At 39.0% G+C, this 19,792-nt stretch overlaps 3 protein-coding genes across 4 annotated transcripts in view; 2 read left to right on the forward strand and 1 right to left on the reverse strand.

Moving 5' to 3' along the window:
- LOC107590136 (nucleoporin Nup37-like) overlaps window positions 1-11,107 on the forward strand; it is a 15,952-nt gene extending 4,845 nt beyond the window's left edge. The window contains exons 3-11 of one of the 2 annotated variants that reach the window (XM_016278743.1): window positions 1,980-2,104; window positions 3,397-3,469; window positions 3,656-3,750; window positions 8,325-8,415; window positions 8,503-8,684; window positions 8,975-9,025; window positions 9,117-9,210; window positions 9,290-9,419; window positions 10,538-11,107. In XM_016278743.1, the coding sequence (XP_016134229.1) occupies window positions 1,980-2,104; window positions 3,397-3,469; window positions 3,656-3,750; window positions 8,325-8,415; window positions 8,503-8,684; window positions 8,975-9,025; window positions 9,117-9,210; window positions 9,290-9,403 (825 nt within the window). In that variant the 3' untranslated portion in view covers window positions 9,404-9,419; window positions 10,538-11,107. Of the gene's footprint in view, window positions 1-1,979; window positions 2,105-3,396; window positions 3,470-3,655; window positions 3,751-8,324; window positions 8,416-8,502; window positions 8,685-8,974; window positions 9,026-9,116; window positions 9,211-9,289; window positions 9,444-10,537 lie in introns of those variants that run through there. The other variant, XM_016278751.1, reaches the window with a different exon arrangement.
- LOC107590925 (nucleoporin Nup37-like) lies at window positions 9,468-10,561 on the forward strand (the record flags this gene model as incomplete). Its single annotated transcript, XM_016279891.1, has 5 exons — window positions 9,468-9,539; window positions 9,627-9,808; window positions 10,099-10,149; window positions 10,241-10,334; window positions 10,408-10,561. Coding segments are annotated over 5 exons (513 nt in total), but the record flags the coding sequence as incomplete, so codon positions are not given.
- A 4,593-nt stretch (window positions 11,108-15,700) lies between the features above and the next one.
- LOC107590157 (tyrosine 3-monooxygenase-like) lies at window positions 15,701-19,412 on the reverse strand. The gene is made up of 12 exons (XM_016278776.1): window positions 19,117-19,412; window positions 18,146-18,323; window positions 17,965-18,053; window positions 17,767-17,834; window positions 17,560-17,610; window positions 17,287-17,432; window positions 17,058-17,193; window positions 16,895-16,964; window positions 16,663-16,719; window positions 16,353-16,448; window positions 16,047-16,180; window positions 15,701-15,957 (listed from the first exon to the last, which is right to left on the reverse strand). Exons 1-12 carry the CDS (start codon window positions 19,342-19,344, stop codon window positions 15,792-15,794), a joined length of 1,419 nt encoding a protein of 472 aa, XP_016134262.1. The 5' UTR covers window positions 19,345-19,412; the 3' UTR covers window positions 15,701-15,791.
- Between the last annotated feature and the right edge of the window lie 380 nt (window positions 19,413-19,792).

Below are 19,792 nucleotides of genomic sequence, written 5' to 3' on the forward strand. Positions count from 1 at the left end.
AATGAATTAAAAAATGCTTACTGTATGTATGTGTCCAAAAAAAAAAAAAATGTCAAGCAACTTAACTTGAAACTGATACTGAACTTTTTCGATGATATTTTGACATTTGCTGTATAGTAGAGACCTGCGCCCGCCCGCTCCCGCAGAAATATATCTTATCTGGTCCCGCTCCCGCCCGCGATATTCATGTTTTGTCCCGCTCCCGCCCCGCAAAAGCCCGCATAAAAGTAATCTATATAGACTTTTTCAGTACATCGAAGAAATTTACATGAAATGGTTCTGTAACATCTCCTAAACTCCACAACATCCCAGCATAAACACTCCCGATAAAATATTTGTTATTTAGGCTAAGCATCAACATTCACAAACCACTGTTATTTTTAACAGAAAAGCAAGCATTGGCTGCTGCGTGCATGGTTTGGCATGGCAGAATGCGAGCAGCGCTTCCTTTATTATCACTAAAAGCTGACATCTCAGTTAATCTCTATCTCATAATAGATATAACACAATAAATGTTATAACACAATAAATGTATGCACAATGAATCTTTCACAGTGTCTACACTTCATGTGTTAAAATGAGAGGATTCGTGAGCATGCAATTTCAGCACTGTGGTGAGTAGATTGCAACTTAATCACCTCTGGTTGGCCATTGCATTCTGCGCCACTGGAGCTGATGTTTCACAGCCACTTTTTACTAAATCTAAATATACACCCCGTATTTTTTATTCCAGAGTAAGGGCAATTCATACAATACATTTAAACTGAGCTACTTTAATACAATCTCCGAACTTTCTACCACGACTCTGCTGTTCTTCGGCTGGTTCTTCCCTGTATACGTTGATTGACAGATGTCTCGTCCAGTCAGCGGTGAGTAATCCCAAACTAATGGCACTGTCTCAAACTATACCTACCTTTTCCGGTTTTTCTGAATTGTCGTTGTGTTTTCTGACTTGTTAATTTGTTTTCAGATTTGTCGTTGTGTTTTCTGACTTGTTATTTTGTTTTCAAATTTGTCATTGTGTTTTCTGACTTGTTATAATGTTTTCTGAATTGTTATTTTGTTTTTTAGACTTGCATTTGCGTTTGTAATTTGTTCTTTTGTTTTCAGAATTGTGATTTGTTCTGCACTTCTCGGCCACCGTATCATGCAAAGTTAAAACAGTTTTAAACTTTTAGAAAACATGTCACGAATTTGTGGAGGTTTATTCCTTTTCACTGCGTCTCATATGTTTTTAAATACAATCTGTGTGAATGGCTCTTTGTATTAAGCAATGCATAAATACATGATGCTGTTTTGTTCATAATTGTTAATGCAATTTACGAAATTATATTTGATTTTTATTGATAGTTAATTTAGACGTAATGCACGGTTTTTATAGGTTACTTCTGGTTACTTCCTTGCATTGACAATTTAAATGCGCTGTATTACTTTGTTCATTGCGCCCTCCTGTGGCCTCGGGGGACAGGCCAAAAGTTTCCTCGACCTATTTAATCTGCATATAAAACATTAAAAATGAGATATTTGAATTGAATTGTTTACAAAAAATATTTGTTGTTTGTCTCAATAAATTGGGTTAATTTAAAAATACAGTGGTTCAATTAAAAAAAAAAATTCTATTGCTCTTTGTTTTAAAAAAGGTTATAAAAAATGTCAATAATTATCGATACCGAACGATATGATACATTATATCGTTGATAAATTTTTTGCTATATCGCCCAGCCCTAATTCATACTACATATACATATTTTACAGTCGCATAAGTAAGTGCTTATTCAGAAGAAATACCTACTCGGACTCAGCCTATGTATGTAGTATGCGTCATACAGAAATAGTACTGCTCTGAATATAACCATCCATATCTATGTAAGAGAAAACACTGTTTTTACGAGGATGGTGCATGAGAACAGATAATTTCCTGTCTGCATGTCAGCATTTAAATGATGATTCACACGGTCTAGTGATTTCTGTTTGTGCAGGAGGAAGACACAGAGGTCGAGGATGTAGAGTTCACTTCTTTGCAAGTGTTCTTGCATGGAGTACGTGTGGATGCTATCGCATGGAGCCCTGAAACGCGTCTGGACAAGCTCCCTCCGGTCATCAGGTACGGCTTTGAGCATGTGCCGCTTTTTTATGTGGGGAGAAACCAAATCAAACTGATGGATTATAATGTGACTTTGTGTGTGTAATATAAGATGTGGAATTATGATGATGTATGGAAGGAGCACAGATCTCAATGCCAAACTCCATATAGTTCTTCATCTACAACCGGGTTCCTTCTCTTCATTAGAGGTTTAGACACAGTATATGATAATTGATTTATTTTACCGCACATTCTGATATTCTTTTAAATGTTAGATAAATATGCTTTTTCTGTATTGCACTATTGAATTACCCGGCCTAATTGATGTCTGAGTCAATTGGGATATTTGAGAGTTGAGATATTTTACCACACATGCACAAACATACTCATTTTTGTTCAAACAAATGTGTTTTCTCAGAACATGTTTTTATCACTGAGAGACCCATTTTCCAGGGATCGATTAATTACCGAGATTTGTATGTTCATGTCAAGCAGTGGAAAGTGTCTGTCACAGCTGTAGTTTGATCTGGTTTGTATCAAGAGTCTAATAAGAGGTTGTCAGTCTGACATGTTCTTCGTTAAGCTGTGAACTTGGGAGGGTTCTGCACCCGGTAGGGAAGTTTCCTGTAGGTTTAGCAGCATGGGAAGGGCAGCGTTATTTCCTGGCCATGCTGTGGTCAGGGCGGAAGGTATAGCGTGCACAACTGTGTGCGCTGCCCTTTATTTATTTTCTTCTTCACTGTAGGTGTACCTCTTGGTAACGGAGTACTAGAGATCTTATTAAGGTTTCCTGGGCATGTGGGTTGACATGGAGTCAGAGGTTATTGACAGGTTGACTCGTTGCCTGCTGGTACTGCTGGCATGTAAATAATTGGTACCGTTGTGATGTTACGCCATCCGCGCAACAATCTAGCCAAAGACAACTTGCAAATGATCATGTTGATAGAACGATGTGATGGTAATCTTAAATATAAGATGGAAGACGATTTTGTGTCTGTGTGTGGTATGGTAACATAAAAAGTGCGTGCGACTCTCTAACTAAAAGTGTTTTTCTTGTCAGAGGTGAGTTAGTGTAATTGTGTGAATAATTGCTGCTGCTGATTAGTGGCAGAGCTGTTTTATTAGGTTTGGTTGGATTTTGAACACACAAATGTGAAAATGGCGTGATGAAATTCTGACTTTGGTTGTTTGTCTTTAACATTTGTAATCTCTCCAGTGTTTTATCTTCTGACTGTGGTTTGCTACACACCCACGTACATGATGGTGACTAAATGCAGTGTATTATTTTATCCTTTTTTTTCTCCTCATTTCAGGTTTTGCACCGCAGCGGCTGACAGAAAAGTCAGGCTGTGGACATCTGATCTTCAAAACAATTGTGATGTAAAGGTAGCTCTTTCTTCTCCTGTACACTCGCAGTATATTTGCTATGATTTTGCTGGTGATATAAAATTAAAGGAATAGTTCACCCAGAAATGAAAGTCATCTGTACAGTAATGTTTCTTTCTGTCCTTGGCTGACTTATTCACTGTATGAACGTTGTATTCAATTTCTATGATTTCTTGTGTTGCCTAGGTGATGGAAGGCCACACCAGTTACATCAATCATCTAGTGTTTGAGCCTGCAGAAGGAAAGCAAATAGCCTCTGTCAGCGATGACCACACTTGCAGGTTAGTTGCACTGCAGTCCGACTGTATGAGTGTGAGAAAGTGAAATATATGTGTGTGTGTGTGTGTGAGTGCGTTCTGTTCTCTGTTAATGATGCAGAAAGTCTTGACCAAATTTCCACACTGAAACCCGACACTAAACACAACACGGCTCGCCGTTGCTCTGTGTAAGCGTCAACCGCCACTTGCTTGCAGAGTTTTTCTAAGTAATTGGTTAAACGTGGAAATCCAATCAGCAGCCGAGGCTTTTCCTCTCCACGGCCACAGTTAACGAGCTCCTCGAATGTGGCCCCACCAATCAGCCACTGAGGTAAGTGCGGTTTCCGTGCAGTCAGAGGTAATGTAAGAGAACACTCCTGTAGTCTCGGGTCTTCCCTTTTGCAGCAGAACCGTGTAACTGACTCACCTGGATGTTGCAGCGCTGCGGCCTGCCACAACTCAATGGCCCGGCCTTTCTCTTCCCAGCTTGCAAACCCTAATGGCTTCAAGATGGACGAGGACCAAGACGGTAGTTTTCCTTATAGACATCCAAAGTCCAGCTATTGGATCCTTTATGCAGACCTTGCCATGACAGTTTTATGATATACATCTTAAAATTTGTATGGTGTAACCATGTTTTCTCAACATGATCAGGTGCTTTTGCCATTTCTGTGCCATTGCATCATAGACATTACATCCCTTTCTTGATATGAACCATCATCTTTCACATAATCTGCGCTGGGATGTTTGTGGATCTGCTTCAAGCCCAGTGCATTTCTTGGTGCACACACTGCCAATGTTAGCATGTGACCTAATGTCAGCACTGACCCATTGCGCTGTGATAATGTTTTCATACACTCTTCATCTGGGTGGTGCGACATTGAGAATAGGAGTGCGCTGCTCTTCTCGCAGCTGTTTTATTGATGTTGGTAGAACTTCAGGGTGTGATTTAAAGAAGGAATTGCAGATCTTTATCATAGTCGGGGCCCGGGGGTAAGACCATTTCAGTTTGCAGCTTCGGGAGTAATGGGCTTCTTCTCTGCTGGAACCTGTATGTGCTGAAACCCCTTTTGTAATCCCTAACACCCCTAAGATTGGCCCAGTTAGAAGCAGCCTATTATTTTGATTAAGTAATAACCATCTCTAATGAATAAATCATGGCCCACCCGACAGCACAGTAAGGTGCAAACCACTGCAGTTACCATATATTACTAATCCTGAACTGCCAGCTCAAATGAGAGATTTGATATGATGATTTGAGATTTGGTGTCTCGCTGTGGTCGTGCTCATAAGGAAAACAGCCAAATGTTACCCAGAGTGCTCGCCAAAACCATAGTTTACACATGCCCATCAGAATTTAGATACAGATGTTGATATATGTAGCTTTGGTCAGTGGATTTTGTGTCAGAGATAGTGTGTTTGGTGGGAGAGCAGAGGGGCCACTGAAGGGATCGAAGCAGGAAACATCCGCCATAAGCCTCAGTCTCCCTCTCCTGTGGAGCCAGAGAAAACAGTAGAGCGCTCCATCTGCAGAAAGATTTAAATTGTCACGTTGAGAAAGTATGGGACGCAGGAGGAACAGCGAGGTGGAACAAGGGAAAGATCAGGTTAATGTTAAGAGAAAGAGAGTGAACCTTTTCCAGTCAGGCCACACATACTGAGCTTTTGATACAAATGTGGCTCTCAGCTGGAACGTTTATGCATGTGTTGACACACCTTCCCTGTTTAATGGACCAGCTGTTCTGGTCAGTAGCATATGTTAAGGATGCTGGTCTGCAGCTTGGGATGCTAGTATGTTTGTGTCCCTACTAGGTTTCCTAACTTGCTGTCTCCGTTAGCAGACCAGTTGAAATTCATGCTGTTCTTTTCAGCAGGGTTGTTCTTCCACATAGGTATTTACATTTTATCTTGCCTGTCTTTTAAGATATCGCCACTGAGGGTTTGATCAACCACCTCAATCATAGAATCGCCTTGTATTTCAAACCATTTCAGATCTCCTCTTGTGTTACGTAATGTGTGTGTGCCGGGGAAAGAGTGCAACCTGTTTCCTTTGAAGATCAGTTTTTTGCTATAGTAGTGTTGCAGGCCTCAGTGCCACCTACAGATTACTTTAGGGAGTGCAGGTCACAGAAGGAAATCCTGAGTTGACAGAGTTCAAGCTAGGAAAATGAGGCATACCTTCAGTTCCAGAGGATGACAGGTGTTTTTGCATCTACAGTTCTGTAGGACAGAAAAGGGGTTTGACCCAGAATAGAACACCATAAGTAACTTATTTGAAACATAGGTAGCAACTCCATCTGGTACGCAAATAGCACTCCTCATGTGATGGGCAAAAAAGATTTGACTACAAATTGATTCCGATCCTCCTGGAGGGCCACTTTATAGATAAGTGTGTTGGAACAGGCTGGAGTTAAACTCCGTAGGAAGATAGTCTTCCAGGAGCAGGACTAGACACCCCGGCAGTAGAGTTTGATGACACACAATCTAAGATTATCACAATTCTTTCTAAGAAGGATACTTTCAATACTGCCTTAGAATTTTACTAACACAAGGTCCCTTGGAAGGGAAACTGTTATGTCTAACTTTTTGGAACGGCCTTCCAAAGGCACATGTGATGCCTTAAAAGGTTGTTTACACAAAAAGTGTACCTTTTAAAGGTTCATCAGCTTGTCACTGGGGCAGTAATCTCAAATGTACACCTTAGTGCAGGGCTGGGCAACTTCGGTTCTGTGTTTGATTAGGGTTGGAACTATACTCTTCAGGACAGTGGCCCTCCAAGATCGAAGTTGCCCAGCCCTGCCTTAGTGCCTTCTTTATCCCTAAAGCAGTGGTCACCAACATTTTTAGGCCCAAGATTCCTGACCTCGGCCTTTATGAAAGACAAGATCTACCTATTGAAGAATTGATAGAAAAAGACATCCCAGATTGTGCTTCAAATTTGAGGCCTTTTACTTAGTATTTTAATTAGTGATGCGCCGGTCATAGCTGATTCAGAATTCAGATTTTCTTTTCTTTCTTTTTTTGAACTAGCAAATTGGATACTGATACTGATTTTTAAGCAAATTTATTTATTGGCTATTTGCTTTATAACAAACATACTGGCTTTAAACAAAAATATCTAGCTATTTGAAATTAGAGGCAAGTTACCACTGCATTTTAATCACGATCTGCATGGGCAGTTGTTTTTGATTTGATTTCGATTAATTTCAGGATTTAAAACAAAAACAGAATGGTCTGACTTTAGGTGTTATTTATTTATTTGCTACATAAAACATCTGCGCGAAACAACAGCAGGTCTGAATGAGACGCACTCTCTGACAGCAGGTGGCACTAATGAACAGGGTTGCCAGGTTTTCGCAATAAAACTAGTCCAATCATATTTCGAGGAGGGTTCCCCTGTAAAAATCGCATTCCGGGGGTAAAATACACGTTCTTCGGCGGGGATCTTCCAGTAAAATTCACATTCCAGGGACTAAATATCATGTTATTGGGGTCGCTTCAACCCGCGGACATGAACAACAACCCGCGGCAACAGTGTTAAAGTAGCCCAATTCTGCGAGAAAACCGCAGACTTGGAAACACTGCTTATGAAACTATAGCGTTTCCTTGGTTACCGCTGTAAGCAAAGCAGAGCTGCACTTTATACGGAGAGTGGTTTATGGTTTTTCATTGGCAAGTTATTTTTAGTAATCTGACTTCCTTCCGTGTGTAATGTGAACTCTAATTGAGTTCTTCTTAGGATTATGCCACTTTTGATTAGTGTCCTGTTTCTGACAGTGCTTTTTTTTTAGCAAGCAACTCGTTTGATTTTTACTTTCAGACTTCCTCTGTTTGTGTGTGTGCAACTCCAAGGTCACGACTTTGATTCCTAAGGAACACATACTGATGAAATGTATACATTGATTGCAAAGTGTCCTGAATGCTAGTGTTTCTTCTCATTTATAGCTTGAAATCTGTATCTATTTAAGTTGTATTCAAAACTCTTAAGGCTTCAGTCATCCTGTTTTATTTTAGGTTAGTGGTTTATGGTTTTTCATTGGCAAGTTATTTTTAGTAATCTGACTTCCTTCCGTGTGCCTAATTGAGTTCTTCTTAGGATTATGCCACTTTTGATTAGTGTCCTGTTTCTGACAGTGCTTTTTTTTTTAGCAAGCAACTCGTTTGATTTTTACTTTCAGACTTCCTCTGTTTGTGTGTGTGTGCGCATGTTTTAAAGGGTAAGAACACATGGGGACGGGGGTGATGTAATAACCCATTCATGGCCTCATCATTTTTTTCCTGTTGCTTAACCATTTGCTCTGTCACCATGACCTCCAACTTTATTGCACCACTTATAATTCGGATTCAATTTTATGGGTAAAAGAACATCCACACAGTTAAAAGTGCACATCTTGATTCAATCCCTAGTACTTTCAGAGACTTTTCCCCTGTTTATCATGTAAAATGAACCTACACAATGTTTTGATCAAGTTCAATATTTTGGCCATCATGCAGCATAGATGTTGTGGTGAACAAATATTACAGCTATCCTCATACTTAATGTCTGCATTTTGTATTGTATTTACCTGAAGACTATTTTGTTACTTTCCTTCTTAAAGAGTGTGGAACCTTGATGGTAATGAAACCATTTCATTCAGACTGCGTTCCCCTGGTGTAAGTGTCTGTTGGCACCCTGAGGACATCTGTAAGGTCAGTAACAAGTCTGACAGAACTAATGGTTATATGGGATGTAGATTGTGATGTGAACTTTCCATGTGATACATTTCTTTAATACAGTTGATGGTGGCGGAGAAGAAAGGCACAATACGGTTCTATGATCTTGTTACACAACACGCAATTCTGTCTCTGGACAGCGGGCAGGTGCCGCTCATGTCAGCTGACTGGTGTCTCACAAACACTATTAAGGTTGGAGCTGTGGTGGCCAATGATTGGGTGATCTGGGACATTACCCGCTCTAGGTAAATGCAACTTTGTCTCTGTGGCTAAAATGCATTATATTTGGGCAGTGAGTTGCTTTTAAAGCAGAACTATTGTGTGGTCGACATGACCTATCTCCCGTTCCACTTTTAGTTAATCTTTCTGAGAATCAAGAATTTGTCCATAATGTGCATCAAGCCTTAAAACCTTTTGAAGTCTTACATGAACTCCTCCACACTAAATCACCATTACGACATTCAGCTGAGCAGTTTTGTTAAAGGTGGAATTAATTAAACTGTCGGTAAATGATGCTGATGTGCTTTGCCTGTAGTTATCCACTTGAGAAGAGACCAGCTCATGTTGACAAGGCAAGACATTTCAGGTAATTTTTTTGGTCTAATGATCAGATGATTAATTGTTTTCTTTGCTGGACTGCGTCCATGACCATAATCCTGGTGGCCTCTCTTCTACAGATGGTCAAGGGCAAATGAGAATCTTTTCGCTACCACCGGCTATCCGGGAAAAATCAACAGTCAGTTACTGGTGCATCATCTGGGGCATCCACAGGTTTGTAAAATAATGTAATTTTTTTTAATTTGATTTTGAAATAGATTTGCATTACAATGGTATACAATTGTCTTTGCAGCCTGTGATGATTGGTTCTGCATCTGTGGGGGCTGGTCTAAGCTGGCATAGGACCCTGCCTCTATGTGTTATCGGTGGGGACCGAAAGCTGTTCTTCTGGATGACAGAGATGTAACCTGGACAGAAGTCAACTGGAGAGTGTTTCTGTTTTTCTTTTTCAATAAATAAAGTAATATTGTAATGAAACCATTTCATTCAGACTGCGTTCCCCTGGTGTAAGTGTCTGTTGGCACCCTGAGGACATCTGTAAGGTCAGTAACAAGTCTGACAGAACTAATGGTTATATGGGATGTAGATTGTGATGTGAACTTTCCATGTGATACATTTCTTTAATACAGTTGATGGTGGCGGAGAAGAAAGGCACAATACGGTTCTATGATCTTGTTACACAACACGCAATTCTGTCTCTGGACAGCGGGCAGGTGCCGCTCATGTCAGCTGACTGGTGTCTCACAAACACTATTAAGGTTGGAGCTGTGGTGGCCAATGATTGGGTGATCTGGGACATTACCCGCTCTAGGTAAATGCAACTTTGTCTCTGTGGCTAAAATGCATTATATTTGGGCAGTGAGTTGCTTTTAAAGCAGAACTATTGTGTGGTCGACATGACCTATCTCCCGTTCCACTTTTAGTTAATCTTTCTGAGAATCAAGAATTTGTCCATAATGTGCATCAAGCCTTAAAACCTTTTGAAGTCTTACATGAACTCCTCCACACTAAATCACCATTACGACATTCAGCTGAGCAGTTTTGTTAAAGGTGGAATTAATTAAACTGTCGGTAAATGATGCTGATGTGCTTTGCCTGTAGTTATCCACTTGAGAAGAGACCAGCTCATGTTGACAAGGCAAGACATTTCAGGTAATTTTTTTGGTCTAATGATCAGATGATTAATTGTTTTCTTTGCTGGACTGCGTCCATGACCATAATCCTGGTGGTCTCTCTTCTACAGATGGTCAAGGGCAAATGAGAATCTTTTCGCTACCACCGGCTATCCGGGAAAAATCAATAGTCAGTTACTGGTGCATCATCTGGGGCATCCACAGGTTTGTAAAATAATGTAATTTATTTGATTTTGAAATAGATTTGCATTACAATGGTATACAATTGTCTTTGCAGCCTGTGATGATTGGTTCTGCATCTGTGGGGGCTGGTCTAAGCTGGCATAGGACCCTGCCTCTATGTGTTATCGGTGGGGACCGAAAGCTGTTCTTCTGGATGACAGAGATGTAACCTGGACAGAAGTCAACTGGAGAGTGTTTCTGTTTTTCTTTTTCAATAAATAAAGTAATATTTTTCATGCACTGTCACTGTACGTACTCCACTGTGTCTTGTTTTATAGGTCACTTGGGTTAGAACTCAGACTAACAATTGTGGGAAACAAGACTCTTTCTCTCTCCCCAGTTTTTTCCCTTTTTCTGCGAAGCATTGTTTCAGTGTTTTTGGTGTGGTGTTCTGCCAAGCAGGCTTAAAGTTGAGCCAAAGGTCACCGAACGGCAGGAGCTGGCAGTTTTCATTGCAGAACGCTTGAGTGTGAGAAAAAAAAGCTGCACAGGTGCTCATATAGACAGTCTAATTGACTCCACCAGGATAATAATCTGCAGTCCCATTCCTAACACTACAGGGGAACTTCCTCCGCTCGACTGTGACGCATGCTTCAACAGTTGAACCCTGAAGATGAAGACAAGCATGGGAAACTAAAGTGCAAGGAGAACACAAGACGGCGTGAGCTGTTTTTTTCCCCCAAGAAAAGCACAGGAGACTCTCTAAAGGGGGAACAAGGGTTCTCTCAGGTCAATTGTGTTATGTTTGGGCAGGAAGGTGTGAGGCCAAACGGTAGAATAGTTGGATCAATGACAAATAAAAACATTCACAATCTTAAAAAACCTTTTAAAAAAATTGTTTAAAAAACATGCTTTAAATTTAGAGTTTTTTTAAATTCATGATGCAAAAAGTATTACTTACAAATATCACTGATTATTAATTCATTAATCATTACATTTTTGGGGTGTCACATCACATGACAAGTGGACAGTGTTGGGGAGTAACTAGTTACATGTAATTTAATTACAAAATAAATGTGACTAATCTGTTACAGTTGCTGATAAAAAAATGTGTAAATTACAGTTACGTATGAAAATGTTAATGAATGTCCCAAAAAGAATGTCCCAAATTGCATTGACTGCTCTAATATGAGACCCCAATGTTTCAGGAGTTTAGGACACATATTCGAAAACTTTTATTTTCTGTTTGGGTTTATGTATATGCTTTATTTTTTAAGATTGACTGTTTTTTCCAAGGATTTGATTTCAAAAACAGTATCATAGCTATTAAATCATATCTTAAGATTTGAAATCTGTATTTAACCTCAGAATGATCTCAAAGTAAACAAACAAAAAAAAAGCTACTAAAGTCTGATTTTGTGGTGGCTGTGCTTTAAATTGTATTTTTATAATCTGAATTCAAGTGATGAAGGATTTTGAAAGTCTGAAAGTAATCAGAGTTGGTTTAGAAGTTTGAAAATGTATAACAGTTGAAAACATTCTTTTAAATGTAGAAAAGCAATCAAATGTAATCAGTTACATTAATAAATTAATTGAAAGTTACACTACTTATTTTTTTTTTAATTGGGTAACTTGTAATCTGTAACCTATTACCTTTCCAAAGTATCCTTCTTAACACTGCAAGTGGACAAGTTGAAGAGTTGGGGAAATTAACTGGTCAAAAAGTGTACCAACCCTGGAGTAGTTTTTCTTGCAGTTCCTGAGACTTTTGCATGTGCTCCATGTGTAACAGTAGGGCATATTGTGCCTGGATGTTAAGGTGAGACTGAAATGGGTGCGGGGAGAAATGAACCTATACTCTTTCAAGCCCGAAAGACAAGCCTGTATGATTCTTGGAGCCCAGAAGCACACTGCCATCCGCAATCATAACATGCTACTACTCTCCTGGCCTGCTGGCTTTGAATAAGTTCAATGTGGTCTGAAACGAGGCTTTAGTAGAGCTGAACGTGGCTGGTGCTGGACCAGCTGCATATAGCTTGGAGAAATCAATGTCAGCCTCTTCTACATACTCTCACACAAGGGACACTATTCCAAAGGATACAATCACTTTCTGAGAGCATTGAGAAATTCCTGAAAGGACTTTTAGAGAATATGATCACCACTTTCCCAAAATCTACTTTTAATGATCAATATTTGGTTAGGCACGATTTTAACCCAAGACTGCCATCTGGTGGCTGGATTACATTTAGTAGTGGTGGGTGTGCCAGAGTCCTGTGAATATGCCTTTTATTAAGAACCAGTTCATGATTAGAGTAGCCTATGCATCATATAGAAAGGATATGGTGGTTTCTATTTGGAATATTTCAGTCAGCTTGGTAGGAAAGATGGCAGTGTTGTGATAGAGAACGCTTATGCATTTTTTCCAGCAGATGCTCTCTGTCATGATGAAGAAAGACTATGCAAGCCTTCCTTCAAAGGCCTAATGCTTTAAGCCTCCAAAGTTGGCAAGTAGTTTTAATGACTAAAAAAAACATCATGATCAAAGCAGCTCTAACCAGGTTGAGAGCTTCCGAACAGCTTAGAGGCCTAATCCTCTTCACTACTTAAGACAAAGCAAAAAGAACAAAAGGAAGGAGTGCGCTATTTGATTCCAGGAGATAATGTATTTTCATGAGGGCTCTCCTGGATAAGTAGAAGTCTTTTGAGGACCAAGACTTGTGCTTGCACTTTCTTTCACAGTACGACCAGTGGCTGAAAAGTGGCAGAATAGTGATGTAGACCAAGGCTGGGAATTGTAAAGATTTAAACAGTTCTGGTTACGGTTCCTCCTCACGATTCCAGTTCGGAACGCAGTTTTAATAATGACTCTGTTCGTACTTCAGGAAATAAATACTTGAAGAAAAAAAAATGCTATATTTCATTGCAGTGAGTAAATTAATGTCAACACAAAAAGAAAATGTATCATCCATTTTGTAAATTCATTTACTTTTAATCAAAATCTTATATCTCGATTTTTTTTTGGTGAAAACGACAGACTCATCTCTGGTGAACTTTGCCGGACTTCTTCAATCATTTAGTCTGCTTAAACCCCGTCCCTCCACAATCGATTGCAAGCTCACATCTTTGAGTGCCACAAAAGGTGTTTACACAGGCTTTTTAATGACTACTTAATGTCTTTAAATAACAATACTAAAAACTCACTCTATGTCATTCGCAGTGCTTCATAGCAAGTGGTGCTAAGATGTTCTTTTGGTGAGACAGGTTGAGATTTCTCTGAACCATAGGTAATGCATTTTTTCACCAGGAATTCCAATATTTAATTTTTTTATTTATTTAAAAACAAGTTGTAATAATATGGGCTGATGGCTTCAACAAAAGCTTATACCATTGATTCCTCCGTAGCTCTCAGTAGGTGTGCATTTAAAGGTTTATAAGTTATAGTTCAAAATCAAATCCCCTATGGAGAAAATGAACGTGATTTTCACTTCCGGAACCTGATTGTTGGTCTCCACAATTTCCACAATACCAAAGGGAAATGCTTATGTTCTGATGACATGATAAGTGTTTGGGATTTTTGGGTAGAATTTCACAGAACTGCCAGTGGTTATCATATTGCTATGGCAACACACATTTGTTTTGAATTTGGTTTTCAGAGGGATTTGTGGGTTGGGTTGAGCGCCATGTAAAATGAGATACGAGAAACGATTAAGTGGTTGAATTTGGTTTATGAAAGCAGATGTCTGCTCCTCTTCTCTCTCCCACATTTATCACATTATTTGCTTCAATCTCTCTCTCTCTCTGATTCGTTTCTTAGACACGTTCAAGGCAAATAAAGGCCAGCCAGCTGTTAGAACCTCATTTACCCCTGAACTCAATGAATTCCAGCACAGAGTGACCTGGATGCTCGCTTTGTGGTTTCGCCTAGAGGATTGTTTGGCCTGTGCTGGGGCCAATAGGGAGGAATATGCTGTGACCTGGTAGCTTTATCTTTTACTATGAATGGAACAGTTGCGTAGTTGTTCCTACACCATCTGTAGTGCAACCACAAGCTGTCAATCTGTTAAAAGTAGGGCTAATCCACTAAACGGTCTCCTTTCCTGCTGGAGCCAAAGCAGAAAAGATGATTCATTTATGATGCATTTAAGCAACATTTTACTAGCAAGAAAGCTGCATTCCGAATATTAGCATGGCTGACATTGGGCCGTGGCCACGAGCTGACAGGTGATCACAGCAACAACGGCACAATTAAGAGTGAGTTATTTCTTTTGTACAAACGTTCAGTTAAAAAAAGGGGGAAATAATATTAAATAACAAAAATGTTTGACACAATGTTGCCACTTACTTTATCTCTTTTTGCTTCACCAAGGAAAATACGGAGATTTCAAACGGAGAGTCGGATGAATTTAGCCGTTGCATCTCCGAATAAACATGCAGGCGTTTTCTGAACGAATCAGTGTTTCGAAAGAATCGGTTATTGGTTACAGTTAGTGATTCAATGAATCATCTATAAAGACAGGCTCTTGAGGCCACCTGCTGGGTGTAACCTGCAGAAAGAGTCCAAATGTAAAATCCCTCACGATAATGTATCAAATAATTAATATGTTGTGTATATGTAATAAATATAGCCTAAACATTGTAATTTGAAAAAACAGAATTTTGCTGAAATGTATGAGTCTTTCCCCCAATGACGTCTGCATTTGATCCATTTCTGCTGAACTGGAAAACTGTGGCATGAGGTTTGAGAGTTGGTCAAAGCATTTCTCTCTCACCTCTTTATATTTACCACCACAGTCTCTGTCTTGACCTCACCAGTGTCACAGTGCACATAGATCTGTTCTTTCTTTGGCAGCTATGTCTGTGTCTGCCTTTTTCTATTGCTAGACTGAGATCGAACAGTGTAGAAAAATTTAGGCAGAATGTACTTTCTGTTTAGGGCCAGAAAACATTCCAGTTTATTTTGTTTTTTACGTTCATTTCCCCACTGGTCCAAATAGCCTATGAACAAACTGTTCATTCTGATATGGTTTATTCCAATATGGCTCTTGGATTTTAAAAGCTACATGTTTTAGGGGGATTTTTGAATTATTGAGTTCATAATTTGAGGGATTACTCATGACATCTATGGTTCATCCATGGAAACTTTCCATTCCACAAAAGGTTCTTTATAGTGGGATAAAAAGGTTCTTTAGATTTTTTTAAATGTTCTTCACAATAAGAAAAAAAAATATTTTAAGAACTGTTCATTGAAAGGTTCTTTGGGGAACCAAAAATAATTATTCTATGGCATCGCTGTGAAAACCATGCAGCGGTAGTCAAAATAAAGATATTTATTATTTTGGTAAACAGAAGTCTTCATTACATTTAAAGGTGATACATATACACACATATACACATTTCAACACCGGACATTATGCAATGTAATCTGCAATATATTCATATACATTCAGAAAGGCTTTCCGTAATAGTTGTTATTGATGATACTGTCTCCCGCCCTCTGGTTTATTTCTGTCCCAGCCTCTCCAGGGCTTTATGTAAGATCTTTAGGTCATCCCTCATCTGCGCTAAAGCATTCTGGATCTTAGAAGGCTCATCCAAAACCTCCATGCTGCAAGTGTAGGGATCATATCTAATGGAGAAGGGCTTCTGTATTGTGGATGAATACTGCCTGTGGAACAACAGCAATTGCAGTCACTAATGATGCTTTCTGATCATTTGTACAACCTCAGTGAAAAGATTGTCTGAGAAAACACCTACCTTAGCTTGTGTTTGGCATCCTCAAAACTTTCGGACACAAAGTAAACAGGCTGAAATGACTGGTCCTGGTACGGTTGGACCGCAGTCTCAGCTGGATTGAATGGTTTGTATTGGGGCTCATTAGAAAGGGCGTACTGGAAAAAGAAGATACAATCCAATTAATTTCAAATAAATGCAGTTATTTGTTTCTATTCATCACAGAATTAAAAAAATCATGGTTTCCTCAAAAATATTAAGTATAGCACAACTGTTTTCAACATCGATAATAATAAGAAATGTTTCATGAGCTCCAGTTTTTTTTCTTACCAAAAGTTCTCCATATGAGGACAGTAGTCCAGCCCCATAGGCCTTCACTGTTCCATTTTGCTTACAGAGACCAAACTCCACTGTAAACCAGTATAGCTGTTTGTGGAATTTAGAGATGTTTTGTTAGGCTACACATATAGAATGACAGAATTTATATATAATTTAACCATTTGTAAATAGCCGTTTAACCATTTGTTTTGATTTTGTCATATGAATGAAAGAACACAAGGGGGCACTAAAGACTTGCTTTAATGCATGAAGCTTCAGTGAAGTATTCTCCAGCTGAATATTTCCATTAGGATGTACTCACTGTGGACAGTTTCTCAATATCTTCATCTGATGCTCCAAGCGAGGCAAGTCCAATCTCCTGCAGTGTAAAATGTTCAGTGTCAAATGCAAAGTGTCTCAGAATTCACTACATGGAAAAACATTGATTGACCATTTAAATAAGATCTATCTGTATTAAAATAGTATGCATTTTGAATGGTAGTTTCCCACTTTAACCGTTAATTTCAAGCTGATTATGTGACATAAAAACATACCTGTGAAAACTGAGCAAATTCTTTGTCTGCAAGCATGGGAATATGCCCAAGTAGCTCATGGCAGCAGTCCCTTTTTAAAGTAAAATACAGTCAAAATATTAATATTGTGCAATAAAAAGTTGCCAAATCCAAATAAAATTCAGTTTTGTGTCTTTATACGTACGGTTCAGGGGAATGCATGGGAGCTGAAGGGTGACGAATGTACTGGGTACACTGGAACACCCGGAACGCTAGACTGGCTAGGAAGTCCCGAGCAGAAAGCAGCCCTGCCACTGGCCGTAACTGAAAACCTGTCCTCTCTGATCAAGAGCACACACAGGCACAGAACATAGTTAAAGTCAATGTAAATTTGCACATTTTGCACACACAGTGCAAAACGCAGACCTGTTTACCTTTAAGAAATGCAGACACGTCTCCTAGCTGAGGGATTTTGTCCTCTCCGTACAAACATTCACTCTCCAGCTGACCGAGGGCTTCTAGAAACTGTCTGCAGGCGTGAGTGGGGTACAGACCGTTTAGAGTCCTGTAGACCTCCCTCCTGCCTCATCACAAAAAGAGCTCTTAGAATCATGCGGCCGCACTAGTCTTCTCTAAACATTTGATATGCAAATACTGACATTTAGTTGACAGCAATCAAACTCAATAAAATAACTGGGAAAACCTACCAAGTGGAAATCTCTTCTGGAGTGTATTCCACTACAAGTAAAGGGTCACCACTACAATGACAAAAGAAAGATAATTTTTTGCCTAAAATATATTTTCTATAGAAAAAAAATCTCTGATTAGATAGCATAATGCATATTTTACAACAACAACAATAATAATTGTTGTTGTTGTTGTTGTTTGAGATTAATTAATATCATGTGACTTACTGCTTATAGTTGAAAGCCAGTTCAGAAATTATTCCTCTTCGTTTTCTGTATTCTGGATCACTGAATCCCTAAATAATACTAACGTTCATGTCACTGATGTAACAAATGATCTGAATAATGCAAGTAGAACTAAGATTATACAATTTTGAATGTAAATAATGTCCTATTTTAAGAAAAGCATCACTGTTTTTCACTTACAGGGTGATCCTGGTCCAGATCAGGGTCATATTTTGTTATCAGATGATTGCATTTATCTAGGTCAGAAATCTTCTTTGGAAACCAAGGAACTGTGTGTTAAAATAAAATTAAAGGAACATTATAAAATAGTTGAAAAGAAATGTCTGCTGTATATGTAATATGGAACAGATAAATCACCTACTCTTTTCTTCTTGCACTATTCTCACATCATCTGCAACTCGTTTTAAGGAGTTGATGAAGATGTCAGTGTCGGAGCAGTGCACTTCACACCTCATGAAGAACTCCAGATCATCTCCACCACTTTTCTTAGACTTCCTGCTTGGCCGACTCTCTAAATGGAGGAGTCTGGCTTCAAAAGTCTAAGTAGCAAAACCAGACGAACATTTTTATTATGTTTTCATCACAAAACATTATTTATGGCACCTGCAATGAAAAAGACATGAACATAATGCATATAGAGCCGCCAAATTTGACACAACTAAAAAAGCAGCACATGGTCTGCTATGTTTTTAGTGTTGTTGTTAGCCTGTTTTATGTGTTTGTTTCCAGATTTATTTGCAAAAATATGTTGTTTTTTTAGTTTGTTATTTTGAAATAAATTTAGGACGGGGTGGTAATGGGAGATAATTATTCTGTGCAAATATATTTGGTTACCGCAGTAAATTCATGCACAGATTTAAATTGCCCATTTTTCTGTTGGTGTCACATTTGTAACAACAGCTCTCATTGTAGTTGACATTAATTAACACAGTTTAGGTAATACCATTTTGAATACCTTAATTTGCAGCAAAATAAATATAGTAAGGTACTCTGGGAAAAAATGGTATAGAAATAAGTTTCACTCAGTCGGAAATTGCTAGTAAATTTCCCAAACAATTACAAAGATAAAAGGCATAGGTTAATTAAAGGCTGAATTAAATGTAAAAAATTAAAGCAAAAAGAAAAAAATGGTAATTTCTTGTAAATCGTAATGTAGGGCCTAGCTACTGTTTCCCTACACAGTCTATAAACTAAGTAGGCTATACGTTTAGGACAACAATAATAATAATAATAATAATAAAAGGGGAAAACACAATACAGACCTTGAAACAAAATGGCACCACAACTGTGGGCTAATTTATGAATGAAAATGACCAAAGTAAAAGCACATACCTCAAAGACTTTGCCAGCCTTGAAGAAGCCTGCGTTCTTCTCATATCTGAGAGCAAAGAGGATGTTGAGAGTGACTCTGCCGCTCTTCTCCTCCTCAAACACGAAGCTGTCCCCGCAGCGTGAGGGCCCCGGAGAAGACGAGCCGCTCTCTCTGTGCCGCGCGTCCTCGATCAGACTGCGCTTTCTGCCGCTCAGCGGAATAGTCTGCACTACACTGTCCGTCTTCATTGATTCTTAGGGGGAAAATATCTATATCTAAAATAAATATATCCAATGAATCTTTGAGTCGACAGCAAATAAGGAGTCCAACTGTCTAAATGAGGAGAAAACTATTTTGTTCACTGTGGGGCCAAAGCCCTGCAATTTATATGCAGACGTGCTGGACTTTATGTAAATGTGTTGCGTAAATGCAAGTCTAATTTTTAGCTGAGATGCGTCACGAGTTTTGTGTTTTTCTTTTCCAGGCACCACATAAGACATTTCACAGGTGCTTCACAGCCAAAAGCGACAAGTTACATAAGCTAAATGCTAGTTTTTGTGAAAGGTCAGCACTAAATGAGTCTTTATTGGAAATATATAAATAAATAACAAGTATTCTTTGTTTTTAGAGGCGTAAATGACACAAAAAATACGGCATTGAAATTGCGCTGCTCTCCATGGTACTGAAACCGACTTC

Source organism: Sinocyclocheilus grahami, unplaced genomic scaffold, assembly GCF_001515645.1.
Source record: "Sinocyclocheilus grahami isolate Dianchi unplaced genomic scaffold, SAMN03320097.WGS_v1.1 scaffold8.1, whole genome shotgun sequence".
Taxonomy (NCBI): Eukaryota; Metazoa; Chordata; class Actinopteri; order Cypriniformes; family Cyprinidae; genus Sinocyclocheilus; species Sinocyclocheilus grahami.

Coding starts and splice junctions, on each gene's coding strand:
- LOC107590157 (XM_016278776.1), bottom strand. CDS start 19,344: ATGAAGACGGACAGTGTAGTGCAGACTATTCCGCTGAGCGGCAGAAAG. Junction 17,835..17,964: donor ATCTGGACCAGGATCACCCT/GTAAGTGAAAAA, acceptor AGTATTATTTAG/GGATTCAGTGATCCAGAATA. Junction 16,449..16,662: donor ATATTGAGAAACTGTCCACA/GTGAGTACATCC, acceptor TTCCACAAACAG/CTATACTGGTTTACAGTGGA.